Here is a 17,438-nt window from a genome sequence, read left to right as displayed (position 1 = left end):
CATTTTCTTTATGGTTTCATTTACATTTACAATTTGACTCAACAGAAAAACTGAAGAAAATGTAAGATCATGTAATGTAAAATGACAGTATTAGTAGTGTACAAAACGTAGGAACAATGGGACAATCCCAAATTCTATGTAAGAACTGTTTTGCTTAAAGCTTTTCCAACATAAGCATTCCTTTATTTGGGGGGATTTTATGCTCCTATTCGAGAAAGTAGAGAGATGACAGGAAATGCAGGGAGAGAAAATTGGCAAATGACATAAAGGTATCCTGGCCAGACTGGAACTGGGGACATTGTGGTTCATAGCCAGTGCCTTAAACCCTCAGGACCAGCATGCCCCACATAGATCATTCTTAACCAAACCCATGTCATGCAATTTCACTGGGATTAAATGTATCTATGAGAGCTTTCTTCCATACCATCATTCTTTCTCATTGATGTCACATTTGAGATATTTCAGCCAGATCCGCTCATATGTTCTCACCAGATTAAGCTTTAGTCTTAAACAAGTATGCACCCTTCACCAAATTTAATACACTGGTATATTCTGGAGATTTCCCGCAAAACCTTAAAGTGAAATTGCTTTGGTGAAGGGAGCATAGTGACTTATTTAGGACACAACCCAAAAGTTTAGGACTTGGAGTGGACTTGAGATTTGACTTTGGATTTACCTGTCTCAATTTGGGACATGATAGCTAATATTTGTAATTCCACCTCCCCAAGATCTCCAACTGAGGTAAAGATTAGATTCTATTTTCAATATTCAGACATTTTGAGGTACTTGTACTTTACTTGAGTATTTGATGCTACTTTATACTTCCACTCCACTACATTTCAGAGAAAAATATACTTTCTACTCCACTACATTTCTTTGTCAGCTTTAGTTACTTTTCAGATGAAGATTTGACACAATGGATAATATAACAAGCTTTAAAATACAACACATTGTTAAAGATGAAACCAGTGGTTTCCAACCTTTTTGGCTTTTTGCATCTTACAAAAAGCAGTGTGTAGTCAGAGTCACATTTCAGATGTCTGTGAGTTGTTAACAGCTCCACCAAATGGTGATTAGTTCCCTCTAAGAAAAAGTCCAAAAACTGAAAACAGATTTGTGTATCAGAGCTTTGTTTTTTTTCCCTCTCCCATTAAATATCTCACGACCCCTCAAATTTATCACACAGCATCATCAGTCTTTACCTCTTCTGAGATGAGGCCCTCTCCAGGGTTCCCTGCCTCATCCGAGGGGGGACTCATTCCGTTGGTCCCTGTCCCGGCCCGGGTGGGACTTGGATGAGAGGTAGAGGGAAGTAGTCACTGAGGGATCAGTCTGTGGGGTGCAAGGAGAGGTCAAGGGTAGACTGGCATGTGAGGGAGTCGCGAGAGTGCAGATCCTGGTCCTGGCCTGGGACTGGACCTTGCCCCAAGGTCTTTCATAGTGGTCTTAACAGATGCTTGGTAGCCCACAAGGAAGAGCGGAGAGGAGAGCCAGTGAAAACAGGAGGACCTTTTTAGTTAACTAAGATGCAAACAACAACTAGACATGCAAAATCTAACTGAAACGATATGGTGTGCCTACGGTCATCAGAAGATAGATTAAGAGAGGAAGATGCATGGCCTCACAGACAGTACGCCAATATCCTGTTTTCCCTGTCTGGAGTGGGGTTTCTGCAGGAATAACATCTCTTTATTCACAGTGCTGCTCACACACTCTTTGCACACACAGGCTCCTTCCTCTCTCACCTTAAACTTCAGTATTAATGTCTAATGATGTCATATATATTAATATATCAGCCAGAGGGACCAAACCACTACTTTTACTTTAATGCTTTACATTTTGCTGCTAATACTTATGTAGTTTTACTTAAGCAAGATTTTATATGCAGGACTTTTACTTTTAATGAAGTATTTTTATATTGCTGTATTGGTACTTTTACTTAAAGGCTGCGTCTACTCTTCTTGTTCCTTCAGGTGGATGTTAGAGCTTCACTGTGCAGAATGATGCATATTCAGAGTTTGACACCAGAAGGCTGTTTTCACAGTCATCTGCTGAAAGTGGAAAGTTTCTCTGAGCTCATTGAAAATCCAATTTTAAGGGGTATACCTTCGAGCATGATTTATGACATCACAAATACTTTGGAGCCAATCCTGGTCCATTATTCAATATACAAAAGTGTGATGTGGAAACTTGAAGCCTCCAATGCACACTGAGAATGAACTTTACAGTGAAGTAGGAGACATCTTGTGTCCAGCAGGAAAACTTTTGAAATGAAATATATTTGCATATTCATAGATTTTTAGTGAGAGAGAAGGATTTTCAAGGATTTTAAAATGGTAATTATACATGTTTCATGGAAAAACCATATCGTACACACACTATTGTTCCAAGCAGAGTATTTTTTTACATGTCTTAATACATGTCTGGAGGGGATTTTTAAGTAAAGGATCTGAATTCTTCTTCCACCACTGCTGGTTGTGCAGTGCAGTATAAAGCTTGACTGATGTTGCACCTCGGTTGCCGATGGATTATTATCCAGCTCTGGTGTGTCAGAAATATAAGAAAGTCCTATGGAATAAAAAAAAACAGCAAATTAATGATTACAAGTCCATTTTGTAAATTTCTCCACGAAGAGACAATGATAACCTACAGTAAGCCTATTTCCCACATACTGCACGTAGAAGGTCTGTAGGAGCCCGTGAACACACCGTCGCAGTCTGATTGAACTACGAATTCCTTGTCTCCTACCACAGATTAAACTATAAATCTCTTCTCCTACCTCTGAATGAACTAGAAATCCCGTGTTTCGTACCTCTGGTAGAACTACAAATCCTCTGCCTCCCATCTCTGATTGAACTACAAGTCCCTTGTCTCCTATCTCTCCGGTCGTCAGGCTGGGTAGTGTGTGCTTTTGAACGTCAGGGCGAGCGGGAGTGTGTCACTCGACTGGATTCAACAAGCACAGAAGTGTTGTGGTAATGGTGATTTTAATTCCTGTTGGGAGCGGACTAAGTCATGGATCCGCTTATAGACACTGTAGTAACGAACTTTACCGAGGACCGGTGAGGTCAGGCTGAGTGCTGCGCCGGTAACGTTAGTCAGCGGTTTTCAGATGGCCATGGAGAGGCCGAGCCATGCTCTCTGCTAGCTAGTTTAATAACGTACATTTCCCAGCTTGTAAACTCATAACCACCAGACTAGGTTTGTTAAGTGTCTAGTAAACGTAACGGTACATGATATGCTACTGACCCGACAGTCGTCTTCACTAGTCAGATATCAAACTGTTTGTGTTAGCATAACGTTAGCAGCATTCAGCTAACTCAAGCCCACGGGGCTGCAGAGAAAATCTACCCCAAAACAACTTTCTATCGTGATGATTGTAGACCGTGAAGTCGGTGTGTACGAATAAAAACGCCTGTCTTGCCATACTTTTTTGAGACTTAGTTAATTGAACAACGAATTAAAGCTTCTGACTTCAACCAAATGAAGCTGTGGTGAATATGTGCTCATATTCACCATAGCTTCAGCTACATGAGCACAATATGTGCTCATACTCCCCACATAACACTATTACAGTGTCTACAGAGGATTCATGATTTGTCTCTAACCTAGATGAAATCTCTACAGTCTGTACTGTTCAGCGTACAAAGAGACATGTTTGAATCAGTAAATTGAATTTTAGCTGTATTGTAATGTCGTACAGTAGATCTGAATACAATTTTTGGGTGGATTTTCCCTCAGCGAAACAGCACTGTCAGCTGTTTTGTGTAGTAGAAAGGTGGACCAAGCTTTTCAGAAAAAACGTGGTGGTTAAAACCTGTACTGTTCGTACATTACTGCATGTTTTAGAGTTTAAATGCCTTCTATAAGGAGGCAGTGTTTGGTTCTTATTTGGTAATAAGTACTAGTTCTTGTCGCAGGACAGAATTGGTAGCAAGCACTATCATTATTATGAAGCAGAATAAAAAGTTAATTGTGTTTGTCCCCCAGGTGTTCCCATGGCGACAGACATTGTTGCACAGTTGGCTGACTCTCTGGCCAAGACTGGAGTAGAGGATGGAGAGCTTAGCTACAAAGGCCAGGGAAGAAAGCTGGATGATGCCCAATCAGGTGAGTGTCAGCTGTCACTGTGCACCAACAAACCTCATGTCCAGTGAGGCTTGATTTGGTAAAACGCACTTCAGTCTTGGCTGTAATGTTTTTTCATGCTTGCGTTCTAATTTGAATCACCATCCCATTCTAATCTCCCCTGTCTCTTCCTCAACCTTTAACTTTTTCCCCTTTTCCCCCTCTTCAGTGGAGGAGATAGTGAAGGATATCCAGGACTTTGAGGGTCTACAGGCTCTGAGGTTGGAGGGAAACACTGTAGGTGTGGCAGCAGCACAGGCCATCGCCAAAGCCCTAGAGACAAAGAGCGAGTTCAAGGTTTGGACTTTTTACTCTTCACTCTTTTTATCATTCCTGTTTGGATCTTAAAGTCAAATTCATCACTTTTATGATACTGTAGTGTCGACTTTGTTTTGATTTTTCATTTCAGCTCTAACATATTGTACAGTAGGCTTAACATGATTATGGTCAGTAGTTAATTAGTTGTCTTTTATGGAACATATTGGAGATTTTTATTCTCTCTCTTTCAGCGCTGTTACTGGAGTGACATGTTCACAGGCCGCCTGCGCTCTGAGATCCCTCCTGCTCTGGTAATGCACCAGCTCCTCTACATTACTGTCCATGCAAAAACAAGTTTAGGCTTCCAGTCAGAACTCGTTGAAATGCTGCACACATTTTTTGATGTTGTTGCTGTAACACAGCTGTAACTCGTAGTGCAGTCAAAGTTCGTGTTCTCTTTATTTTGAACTTCTTTGTTTGGATTTATTTTCAGTAAAATCTAATTTCAACATCTTTCGACACTTTCACAGAGAGGACACTTCTTTACTCATTCTTATTTCATTTTACTCTTTCTGTCTTTGTGAAGAATTCACTGGGTGATGCTCTGATGCTGGCGGGCGCCAAGCTGACTGTTCTAGACCTCAGTGACAACGCCTTTGGACCAGATGGGGTGAAAGGCATCGAGAGGTTGCTGAAGAGCAACGCTTGCTACACATTGCAGGAGCTGCGGCTCAACAACTGTGGCATGGGCATCGGAGGTGGGAAAGTAAGTCGTGAGAACGTCTTTTTAAGATTGATGATGTTTAATTGAATGTCGTCAGAGTGTAACTCATCTGTTTATGAACTCCTCAGATCTTGGCTGCTGCATTGACCGATTGCCATAAAAAGTCTAGTGCAGACGGCGCCCCCCTCAGCCTGAAGGTGTTTGTTGCAGGGAGGAACCGACTGGAGAACGATGGAGCTACTGCCCTCGCTCAAGCCTTCCAGGTAGAAGACTGACTCCTCCCTGAGCTTTGAACACTCTACTTGTAGACTTGCAGAGTGCTCTGTGGAAACATAGCAGCAAAGTGCACTCTGATGATAAAGGCCACATTGTCACATTTTGGTTCCATCACAACAGTTGTTGAGCAAACAACTTTCAACCACTGTGACAGATTTGACTACAGCTCGCCTTACTGGAGTATGTTGCATTGTTAATTTCAAACACTGATCTCAGAACAGTTTATATGAATGTAGTTATGTTGTCAGAGAGTCTTTTAACTACTTGACCTGATAATTTCACTGTTCTTCAAAGCTGTCAAAATCTGTTATTGCAAATAAACTGCTGCTGTCCTCTGTGTAGAGGTGCAGTGTGGCTGTGTAATTTGTATCTTACAACTATTATTTGTGTTCCCAGTTGATGGGCAGCCTGGAGGAGGTTCATATGCCCCAGAATGGCATCAATCATCCCGGTGTGACAGCCCTGGCCACGGCAATGCAGCACAACCCAAACCTCCGCATCCTCAACCTCAACGACAACACCTTCACTGAGAAGGGGGCTACCGCCATGGCTCAGGTATGGTGACATCAGAGATCTGCATGGTGACTTTTGGCTTGTTGGTAGATTGCTGACAATGAAAAAGCTCATGGTTGAAATTTTTTTTTATTTTTTATATTTGGCCACTTGAGGGCAGAAGAACTCCACAACAAACTGAAAAACGCAGACTGTAATAACATTACCACCTTTTTATAATCCCACAGACTCAGAGCAACATTGGTATTCATTTGGACTTGTGTTTCTGGCTGCCTGATAAACATGAGATCAATATTCACCCTCCTTTAGCTCTATTCAAATAATGATAACGAGTATTGGGGCTCTTTCACAGGCCCTGAAACACCTACGCAGCATCCAGGTGATAAACTTTGGGGACTGCCTGGTGCGGCCAGCTGGAGCCACAGCTATTGCAAAAACTGTATCAGAGGGACTACCAATCCTGAAGGTGAGTGAGTAGAGGAGACAGATTTTAAGATATGTGTTGATGCCAGAATGTGATCCATGTAATGAAACAATCTGAATGGAAATAAGTAGAAAGACACACACACACAAACTCCTTTGGACTTCGATCATCTCTCTCTCTCGCTCTCTCTCTCTCCATCCATCCTTTCTCTCAGTTTTTGTTTGACTTTTTCTCCCTCCTGATCAAATATCCCATTATGTTTAACAGGAGCTCAATCTATCATTCGGTGAGATTACAGAGGAAGCTGCTCTGGCTGTGGCACAAGCAGTGAAGGACAAAGACCAGCTGGAGAAACTGGACCTAAATGGTACAAACCCACAATTAGCTGTCATCCTTTCTCAAAGTAGTCTGAGGAGATGCCTTTTTTTAAAAAATTGTTTTATTTGGTTCCCCTCACTACACTGCATAAATGTTCTCTTTGGTTTGCAGGTAACTGTCTGGGAGAAGATGGCTGCAAAGCTCTGAAAGACGCCCTGGAAGGCATCAACAAGGCCGAGCTTCTAGGATCACTCAGGTAATCACGTCACGGGTCTTAAAGAAAGTCTGTCTGTCTTTTCATCGTGTTCAGAGTTGTGTGCACCTGGAACCTATCCCAGCATGCATTTGGTGAGAAGCAGGACAGGCTGCTAGTCTATGATGAGTCACCAGTTCACCTGATCTGTGTGTGTGTGCGTGTGCGTGTGTGTTTATGTATTTGTGTGTGTGTTTGGACTGTGAGAGAACAATTGACCTTACTGATGCAAATTCAGTCCAGGTTTATATAGTTATTACACAAATACGCAGTGAAAATTCTCATCCCAGGAAAAAGATAAAACTTCACTAACGAGCTGTATTTTGATTCGCCTCAGTGACGATGAAGGTGAACCAGAAGACGATGACGAGGACGACGATGAGGAAGAGGATGACGATGATGAGGAGGTGGATGAGGAGGAGGTAGAGGAGGAAGAGGAAGAAGAGGAGGAAGAGGAAAGCAGCAACAAGGTCAGATAAACATGTGATAAAAACCAGACCACTCATAATTCTGCCTAATGGGCAAAAAAAAAGTGTATCATTAGTTACCTGTAGCACATGAGTTAAGTTTAAGCAAGTTTGATGCTGCAGCTGCATGACATCCATCTTTAAAACGCCTCATGTGACCAAAGGTTGGCTTTTGTCAACTTCTAAAAGAGCAAAAAAATATATAAAATTAGCATCCTAACATCTCTCCTCTCCCCTTCCCTTTGCAGTTGTCCACTCCTGTATCAGCACCCCGGCCGCCGGATGTCTCCTCCTTCCTCAGCTTTCCATCTCCAGACAAACTGCTCAAACTGGGGGCCAAGAGAGCGTTGCTGATCGAGCAGCAGGTAACCACAGGGATGACTCCACGAAAACAACTTTAGTTTTCACCCTCAGACTTACATCGATCTGTTTATGAGATCTACTAAAGGCGAAAAGAAATGCCTTCGTATATAGTAAAGGATTTTAGAATTTATACTTGATGTAAATAAACACATTATCATCATTAAATCAGTAAATATTTCGTCCTTTCTCTGTGACTAGGTGGATGTGACAGATGCTGCAAAAACAGCCGAAGCCTTCCTCAAGATTGCATCAGTGTACAAGGAGGAGAATAATGATGTTAAGAATGCAGTGTTGGACAGTATCGGTGAGACACTTTGAATAGTACAATAGTACATGCTTTCTATTCATTATTTTATTTTTTGTTGACAGTGTTAGAATATAACTTTGTTGATTTTTCCTTCACAGATGCTCTTCTGAAGAAAGCTTTTTCCACTCCTTCCTTCCAAGGCTACAGCTTTGTATCATCTTTGTTAGTGCTGCTCGGACTTCTTAAGGTAATCTGCACATGTTCATCAAAGTTAGACTAAGATACAGTAATACGTCTTCCTTCGATGTCACTGTCTGATGCCTTTTGTTACCTTTCTTTTCTCTGCATTTCTCACATGGGTCTTTTCCCTACATTTTGCATTTTCTTTCCTCTGGTCCTGTCTCCTGCGTCTCAGAGTGAGGACAAGGTGAAGCCTGTGCTCGTGGTTCCCGGCCACCTCCAGGCCTTGGAGCACGTCGTACGACAGGACTACTTCCCCAAAGAGAGCGTGGCTGTGCTGGAGGCCTTCATGTCCCGGTAAGGACGTGACAGAATGAGCCAATCAGCAGGCAGCCTCCAGGTACAAAACATCGTACCATACAATCAGGAATAAAGCACATACACTAATGTTTTTGCACTTGGTGTGTGTAATAACGGTGGTATACACACTCTGGTGGTTGCTTACTTTGGTGTTGGAATGGGTAAACAGACAGTACTGGTTAGTGGGATCAATTCATTGCCTGTTTGGTTTTTCAAGGATTTTGTTGGCAGTAAGAAAAATGGACGAATAATACAATATATTTTAAAAATCTGAAGTTGTGTGTCTATATGTATCTATATTGACGTTGTCTATCATTCACAGAAACAACAAGGCCCTGGACTCATGTTACAATGCCAGAAACAACCTCCAGTCAACACTGCAGAGAGTCAGGTCTGAGAGCTGAGGACTGTGGATACACACACACACACATACAGACTGAATCTTGACTGATGGACCTTTTGGAAAACAGCACACATGGGCCCTCATTTGAAGCAAATGGAGTAGAGCAGCACTTGAAAAGAACAGAACACACAGTCAGGTGCACCCCGCTGCATCACCGCTGACTTCTTCACAAGTTCAGCGACACACCTTATTCTGGACTCTGGATGGATTTGAATGCTTTGTTTTGAAGTAGATTATGCTCTTATGGTGTGGACTAACTGAGTAGCTTCATGTACACTCGTATAACTACAGGACAGCACTGACGACTTTGTTCCTCACCTTCGTTGTAAGGAACGCCTTCATTCCCCACATAATCTAAAATGTGTGTGTTGTCTGTGACTGAAGCACAGATTACACTCTGATGCACATTAGATCAAATCATGTCAGTGTTTCCTCTGATCAGGACTGATTTGGGCTCGATGCATCAGCTATTGTACATTTTCTATTTCATATTTACCTTTTACTATTCAGCTGTTTTATATTAAATGTTTATTAAATTCATGAATATGGTCAAATATGTTATTAAAATATCTATTGACTGGTAAATATTATGAAATTAGGACTGTAAAGTACAGTAGAACAGTTAAAAGGGATGAAATGTATTTTCTGCTGTTAACGAGACACAAACCGCAGATGTTTTTTGGGTTTGCGTTGCAAAAATAAAGATAATTTGAGTGTTGGATGTCTTCTGCAATCTTTGCATATTATACATGTTCATTTTTATTTACTTCTGTAACGTGCAACTTCTGGTAGAGATGGTGCATTTGAATCAGCAGAGTGGGTTTATGGATGAATTAAACTCTGATACTGAGGTCAAATAAGTAAAAAGCCCTGATGCCACTGATAAATCTTTTATTCAACATTGCAATTTTTTATGGTATCAATGTTACAAACCAAGAATAGTCAGTTAATCATATCTACAAATGCAATCATTGTGGCCAACAAATACAGTTCTTGCTCCCGGTGTTTCAGCCTCTAACTGGACAGAAAATGTAATGCCAAGGTGTTAATTTGCAGTGAGGGGGCGCAGGGATCAGGGGTCACTGCAAAAGAATTTACCAAAGCCTTGTTTGTTAGCCTGCTGGACCCCAGACTCAAGTGCTGGACACACTCCGAGTGAAAGATAACTGAAGCAAACCAGCGGATTCACTTATAATCCTTTTTTTTTTTTTAATTTATGTCACCAGGCAAACTTTGACAGTGACATTCTTTGTGAAGGTAAGCCAAGTTTTTTTTCTTCAGTGAGTTTGGTTTTAAAGTCTGTCCTCCAGTTCAGACACTGTTGTGGTTGTAGTACAGATTTGAAATATTAAGAAGTAAATGCAGTATTTGAAGAACCAACAGTACTATGTTTTTAATTATTTTTCCTTTTTTTTCTTTTAGAAATAAACATCACAGAAGCAATGTTTAAATTAAAAAACTAAATTATTTTTTTAAAAATAAACTAAAAATTAGTTCATGGCAAATTAGAAATAATGAAATAGTATTATTATTGATTATTTTTTAAATCAGGTGCATCATCGGAAAGATACAGTTCCATTCAGCAGCTTCATATGTTAATTGTAATGAATTATTTGTATTTATAGGTAGTAAATAATCACATGTAATTTGAACATCATAGCATCCATCATAAAAAATTGTTTTAAGGCTGTTTAGTTCTTTAAGCAGCTAACTTTAGTGGAAATGTCTCGACAGCATGTTTGATTTTTTTGATGTCATGTTTCTAACCCATGTTTTACTGGCACAGATGAATTTCTTCTCTGCTGTGGTCTTACTGGTGAGTTCAGCACTAAGCTTTCTGGTGGAAGCAGGAAAATGTCCCAGAGTGTGCAGCTGTGACAGCACCAAACTCACGGTAGCCTGCGTTGGCAAGAACCTAACGGAGGTTCCCCCGACTATAGATGAGGTGAGAAATTCAAAGGTGTAGTGCCTCTCTTTCACTTCACACAACTGTTTGAGGAAGGAAACTTTCAATAGCAGCTGCAGATTACTTGGTGCATTTCAGACATTTTTGTATTTGAATCTCTATCCACCCAAAAGGAATTTTGTAAATGTGCACTCACTTTTTAGGACGTCCTGCATGCCATTCAAACTGCTGTACAGCTATAGAAGCAAGTAGAAGTTATGTGTCTCGCTCAAGGGATCTGCAGCAACAGTTAATGGGAAAACAAAGACTGGTGCATATTCATGTAACTTATAGCTTTGCCATAATTGAAAGAGGTGAATACTTTCTATAGGCACTGTTCTAGGCTTTCTCATCAATTGTATCTCTGATAATATATATCATTATCAGAGATACAGTTCTTATTTCAGTCCCATCCTTTAATTGTGCTTCACCTCTGCCTCAGATGTATCATCCGTTCTATTTAATCACAGATTACGGTGAAACTCGACCTGAGGAATAACAACCTGCAGGTGCTGCCCAGGGGGGCGTTTGTGCTCACACCTTACCTCACCCACCTCAACTTGCAGCGCTGCAACATTATCAGGGTGAAGGAGGGTGCTTTCCGGATGCTGGGTCGTGTGGTCTCCCTAAACCTGGCCCACAACAAAATTGACATCCTTTACCAGGTAAGAGGAAGGGGCAAATGTTTCATGTTTGCTCAAAAAAGATATTATTTTCTTAATTTCTAATTCCCTCCTTCTCTCTGACTGTTGCAGGAGTCCTTTGACGGACTCTCCTCCTTGAAGGAGCTGCATCTGGATCATAACCGTGTGGAGGAGATCCAGCCTGGAGCCTTCACACAGCTTGGCTTCCTCAACATGCTGGCCCTCACCCACAACCAGCTGGTTTACATCCCCAACATGGCCTTCCAGGTATTCAGACTCATTTATAAGCACACACATATTCACAAACACAGACACAATAAGCTGCTACACACTCTTCACAATGAATGATTATTTTTGGCAATAGGATCCCACAACAGTCTGACTTCTCCTCCAGGGCCTGCAAAACATCAAGTGGCTTCGTCTTAGCCATAACTCCCTTAACAACTTGGCACCCGAGGCGTTCGCTGGCCTGTTCACCCTCAACCGACTCAGCCTGGACCACAATGAGCTGCAGTTCTTCCCCACTCAGACCATGACCAGGTAGGACAAGCTGAAGGATTATTATGGGCATTATACAAGTGTTATTTTAATATTCTAATGGAAAACAGTGCTCCCAACTTCTCAGCAGTGTCACCATAGGAACAAATGACACAGCTTTTTGCTACTGACAGAAAATTGCAATTGTCCACTCTGTTTATACAACACTTATTGCATGTCTGAGATGAAGGATCACTCTGTTGCTTCTTGAGTTTTTTTTTTCCCATTCCAAGATATTTTTGCAGTATTTTCTGGTCTGAATTGTGGAGCTAAGGTTGGAGAGTGTTGTTAAGCCCTCTGTGGCAATTTTGTAATTTTGGACAATATAAATAAAAGTGATGAATATCATTTTTATAAGTAAAGAAGTGGTGGACTGTCCATTCGTCTTTCATGTCATCCAATGCCGGATAAATCCACTAGGGGGCAGAAATGACATATGAGCGCCTATTATTGACTCCCCAACCTCCTCTACAAGATGGGGCATCATGAGTAGGTAATAATGCGGGCGTCGCCTTAAAGGATAAGTCTGGTGATATTCTATATTTTTCTTATTTTCAACAAATCTCATGAAAAGACCAAAACCAGCAAAGACTGATTCTACTAACAAGTATTATGTGTGCATCTAGCCTCATATAAATTATTCCTCTATGCCATAGAGCTCCACTCTTGTCCAAAAACGTTCCTTCATTACCATGAACACTGTAGTTCATTTTGACTCAATTCCACATACTATCCTGCTGCTGTAAATACTCACTGGAGCACCAAATCCGCAGCTGAAAATAAACCCCAAAAAATACACACATACACACATTTAATAAAAACTACAGTTCCCAGCTGTCTATTACTACTATTACTAACTATTTATCCTTTTTTTTAAAGAATAAAAGCATATATTTGTGACCTGTTTCACAGATATGTCATTCAACTTTTTACTTTACTCTCTTTACCTTGTAAAGACTCCGTGAGGTCACGCGCCTGGACATGAGTTATAACCCCATGATCTACCTCGGGGAAGAATCAGTCTCCATGGCAAAGCTGACACACCTCTACCTCAACCACATGTCCCTTCAGGACCTGTCAGACCAGGCTCTGTCCCGCGCCCCGCTCCTCTCCCACTTGGACCTCAGCCACAATCAGCTTCGTTACCTGGAGCCTCTCTCAGGCCCCAAAGAGCTGACCAGCCTCAACCTGACGGGTACAATTGTGTTCTGATGTTTTTGTCTTTTAAGTGACTCTTGTGATTTTAAATGAGAGTTTTAAAAGTGATGTCATCTTTAATACATGTTGACCATCACTATTCTTGAAGGAAACCCCATCTACTGTAACTGCTACATGCGGCCCCTGAGGGAGTGGGCACGTAACGGTGGCGTGAAGCTGCTTGGAGCCTGTGCTGGACCTCCTCACCTCTCAGATGAGCCACTGCAGGCGGTCGCTCCTCTGGATCTGCGCTGCCGCAGCAGGGGGGAGACACTGAAGGATGAATTTGAGGAGGACAATGAGAGCACAGGAAGCCCCCTGCCCACAGTCAAGCCCAAGCAGAAAGTCAAGTGTCCAGTTAACTGTGACTGTGATGTGAGTTTGGTTTATTTTTGTTTGTGTGAAGACAGTTCTGGGGGCAGAAACAATATTTCACTTTTATGGAGCAGATTTTGTGCATTTCCACCCATATTAAATAACAGACCATCTCCAACATTTGCTACTTTTCTGTAACACAGCAACAGAAGGAAACTGTTAATTGATGTTACATGGTATATACAGTGTGTGCTAAAAGTCAGATACTAGAATAACTGGATTGTTAAGATTATAGGGTTCTAAATGTATGGAGACAAAAGGATCACTACATTTATCTGACAGATATAGTTACTTTTCAAGATTCAAGATGTCACACACATACATACAACTTATAAAACATGGTGCAATGTAATTAATTAAACTGCTCAACAGTGTAAAGCAGTTCAAATTATATCCTCCTTGACCAACTATGAATGCTGCCTACATGTTACTGAACCAATTAACAAAGTTAAATAAACCTGAATTTATAATAATATAGCACATTCTGTATAATAAGTCAGTTTACTTTTGATACTACTTTTTAAAAAAGAAATAACACAGTCTTCTTCTTAAAAATGAAAAGTTAAATTCATAATTAATAAAACTACCATTGATCGATTAAATACACATAGGGGTTTTGCTGTTGCAGCTCTACTTGGTCTGGTATGACCAGTATCTTAAGGTTGCTAATATTAGCTAATGGTAGTAAACCTTATATAGTTATTACTGTGTAACTGACATTATGAAAAGAGTTTGCTGACTTTGACTCGTCTCCTCTTGTGCTACTGTTACACTACATTTTAGCGTTTACACTTTAAGGTCCACTTTAAGTATATTTTACTAATAATATTTCCAGCTCTTTTGCTTAAGCAAGTTTTTGAATATTATATATAGGTATTATAAATTATAAAAGTATTTTACATTGTGGTATTGCTACTTTTTTTTGAAGAAAAAGACCTAAATACTCCACTGCTGTTTATAAGTCCCATTATGTTGTATTGTTATAATGTTCCATTCTGATTTGACCCTCCCAGATTGAAGCCCAGCATGCCACATGTGAGGGTCGGGGTCACACCAAAGTACCACGAGGCTTCCCCACCAAGACGCAGCTGCTTGACCTCCGTAGCAACCACTTCCACTACCTTCCTGCCAACAGCTTCCCAGGCACCAGCCAAGTGGTTTCTCTTCACCTGGAATTCTGCAAAATCCACGAGATCGAAGGCGGTGCCTTCCGGGGAATGAAAAACCTATTTTATTTGTATCTTTCTGACAATGACCTCACATCCTTGGACCCTGAAGCCTTTGCAGGAGCCCCCGAGCTCACTTACCTTCACCTGGAAGGGAACCGGCTGGCACAGTTCCCTGGATCAGGTCAGTGGCCAGTCAAGTCAAATCTGGTTGTATATAAATTAAAATTACAGGAATATACATGGTCCATATATATATAAGAACATGTATTAGAATCACAGGAAACTGACACACAGATATTTTCTGTCTCTTTGTGTCTCTCCTGTAGCTCTGGCACTCCTACCAAGTCTGTTAATGTTACACCTGGAGCAAAATACCATCTCAAAACTAGAGCCCACAGGTTTGCTGTCCTCAGTAACCCCTAAACTAATGGAGCTTTACTTGACCAATAACACCATAACTGCTATTGCCAAGGGGGCTCTGGACTCTGCTTTCCTAGGCACACTTCACCTGGATTCAAATCAGCTAACGGAGGTGCCGACCCATGCTCTGTCTGCGGCCCCTAATCTGGAGGAGCTCAAACTGTCTCACAACTCAATTCGCTGGGTGGGACCGAATGCGTTCCAGCCCCTATCCCAGAGTCTGAAGAGGCTTTATATGAACCAGATGGGCATGGAGAAAGTAGGAAAAAGCCTGTTCGACCTAACAGAAGAGCATTTCCCATTTCATGTGTCCTTTGCATCATGTTTATGTTTTCTCCTGTGTTCCTCCTTTCACTGCCTCTCCATTCCTTCTCCATCTAATTTCTGGTGTAAAAATATTAAAATACAGAGCATTATAACACAATTATGCCTCTAGTTTAGGCATGACTATGTGAAATTAAGTATTGGATTAATATTATTCATGATATTGAGGCCATAACCATGTCAACAGCTCAAAAAGCAGAATGTATTGCTGATCAGCTTTTTAAATTGTACCACCATCCAGATGTCCAAGGATGCTCTGGCAGGGCTGGGCCCAGGGCTGAGGGCTCTGACTATGAGAGGGAACCAGCTGGAGGAGCTTCCTGACCTGAGCCCACTCACCGGCCTGGAGGTGGTCGACCTGCAGGACAACCCCCTGCTGTGTGACTGTCCTCTGATGCCACTACGCAGGTCAGTACAAATTTTCCCTGGAATTAGGGTTTTGGAAATCATTTGGCAGAGAAAATTTGCCAGACATAACCTTTTTGGAAATAACTTTCTCAGGTGGATGGAGAATGTGAGCTTGGAAGTGATCGCCACCTGTGGAAACCCTCCTGAGCTCAGAGGTCAGAAGGTCAGAGACATCCATGTCTTCAAGTCCTGCCCTGAAAGCAGCTCACGTCCAGACGAAAAAGTTGCTGTGGCCCCCACACGTCCAAAAGTGAAGAACCCTAAACTCAGCCTCTCAAAGGTTCCTGGACTTAAGGCTAAACCTGCAAAGCCCAAAGCTAATCAGCCCAAACCAACCAAGAATCGGCCTCAGAGGAAACCTGCGGCATCAACAGTGACAAAAAAGAAGACACTGTAATAAGTCATTATAACAAATTGGATGTAGTCAGTTTCTAGTTTTTTGCAATTAGCCTGGGCATCGTGTTAATGGATTTGTTATTGCGGTGTGACAGCTGAGTGTAAAGAGGCTTTTTTGCTGTGCAAGATTACAACTGTGTGGGATTTACATGCTCCCTTTGCTGTCCAAGCATAATAAACACAGCAAAAAAGGAGAAACAAAAGACAGAAGCAACCCGAGTACCCAACCAATTCCCTTCCCAATCCTGTAGGAGGTGTACATGTTACATTGGTAAGATTAGTTTGACACATGGTGACCATAACCACGTCTTCAACACACGGTCAAGATAGTCTCATTTAACATTTAGTTCAAACTGCCAAAGCCATCTCAGGAAAAACTACAATAGTCTACACTTCTGGTCACAATCAGCTGCCTAGTCCTCTACTACCCCTCAGCTGAAATGTGGCTGTACGACCTAAATTCAATTTCCTTTAAAGTACCCCTCTACTCAAAAATGTTTTTCTTCATGTTCCTACGATTGGATGTTTGACCTTCACTGTGCAGAATGATGTATATAGAGTCTGACACTAGAAGACTGTTTTCACATTCATCTACTGAAAATGGAAAGTTTCTCTGCTCACTGAAAATCTGATTTCAAGTGGTGGACCTATGAGCATAATTTTTGACATCACAAATAGCTTTGATCCAATCCTGGTCCAGTATGCAATTTACACAATTGTGATGTGGAAACTTGAAGCCTCCAGTGCACAAACATTGAGAATGAACTTTACAGTGAAGTAGGAGACATCTTGTGTTCAGCAGTTAAACTTTTAAAATAAACAAAATTTGCATATCAATTGATTCTGGACTTTTAATGAGGGAGAAGGAATAGATGCCATTTTAAGGATTTTAAAGTGGTAAATTTTGTTTTTGTTGTTGTAGAAAAAGCATATCAGACACATTTTTGTTCAAAGCTGAGTATTTTTATGTCTTAAAGGCATACTACGCAGGATTTTCCTAAAAAAAATACGTATAGACGCATACAAAAATAACTTGCATGTCTAGAGAACATTTTTATGAGTCGTAAATACATATAGCTATTCCCAACAATATAAAACTAAAGTGTAAA

At 41.2% G+C, this 17,438-nt stretch overlaps 2 protein-coding genes across 3 annotated transcripts; both read left to right on the top strand.

The window, feature by feature from the left end:
- Window positions 1-2,856: 2,856 nt before the first annotated feature.
- On the top strand, window positions 2,857-9,635 carry rangap1a (RAN GTPase activating protein 1a). 2 transcript variants are annotated; one of them, XM_067616507.1, is made up of 16 exons: window positions 2,857-2,975; window positions 3,991-4,110; window positions 4,298-4,425; window positions 4,638-4,697; window positions 4,973-5,152; window positions 5,239-5,373; window positions 5,783-5,941; window positions 6,252-6,365; window positions 6,591-6,690; window positions 6,813-6,897; window positions 7,232-7,364; window positions 7,610-7,726; window positions 7,923-8,028; window positions 8,130-8,218; window positions 8,387-8,508; window positions 8,834-9,635. In XM_067616507.1, exons 2-16 carry the CDS (start codon window positions 3,999-4,001, stop codon window positions 8,913-8,915), a joined length of 1,722 nt encoding a protein of 573 aa, XP_067472608.1. In that variant the 5' UTR covers window positions 2,857-2,975; window positions 3,991-3,998; the 3' UTR covers window positions 8,916-9,635. The 2 variants fall into 2 exon arrangements, with proteins under 2 accessions (XP_067472608.1, XP_067472609.1); XM_067616508.1 differs by having other exon boundaries at window positions 8,387-8,551.
- Window positions 9,636-11,337: 1,702 nt separating this feature from the next.
- On the top strand, window positions 11,338-17,211 carry chadla (chondroadherin-like a). Its single transcript, XM_067570953.1, has 9 exons — window positions 11,338-11,524; window positions 11,615-11,770; window positions 11,898-12,043; window positions 12,997-13,235; window positions 13,347-13,612; window positions 14,626-14,962; window positions 15,108-15,460; window positions 15,767-15,933; window positions 16,027-17,211. Exons 1-9 carry the CDS (start codon window positions 11,465-11,467, stop codon window positions 16,328-16,330), a joined length of 2,028 nt encoding a protein of 675 aa, XP_067427054.1. The 5' UTR covers window positions 11,338-11,464; the 3' UTR covers window positions 16,331-17,211.
- Window positions 17,212-17,438: the final 227 nt, after the last annotated feature.

Source organism: Thunnus thynnus, chromosome 17, assembly GCF_963924715.1.
Source record: "Thunnus thynnus chromosome 17, fThuThy2.1, whole genome shotgun sequence".
Lineage (NCBI taxonomy): Eukaryota > Metazoa > Chordata > Actinopteri > Scombriformes > Scombridae > Thunnus > Thunnus thynnus.
Note: the sequence above shows the minus strand (reverse complement) of the source record. Positions and strands in the feature narration are given on the sequence as shown.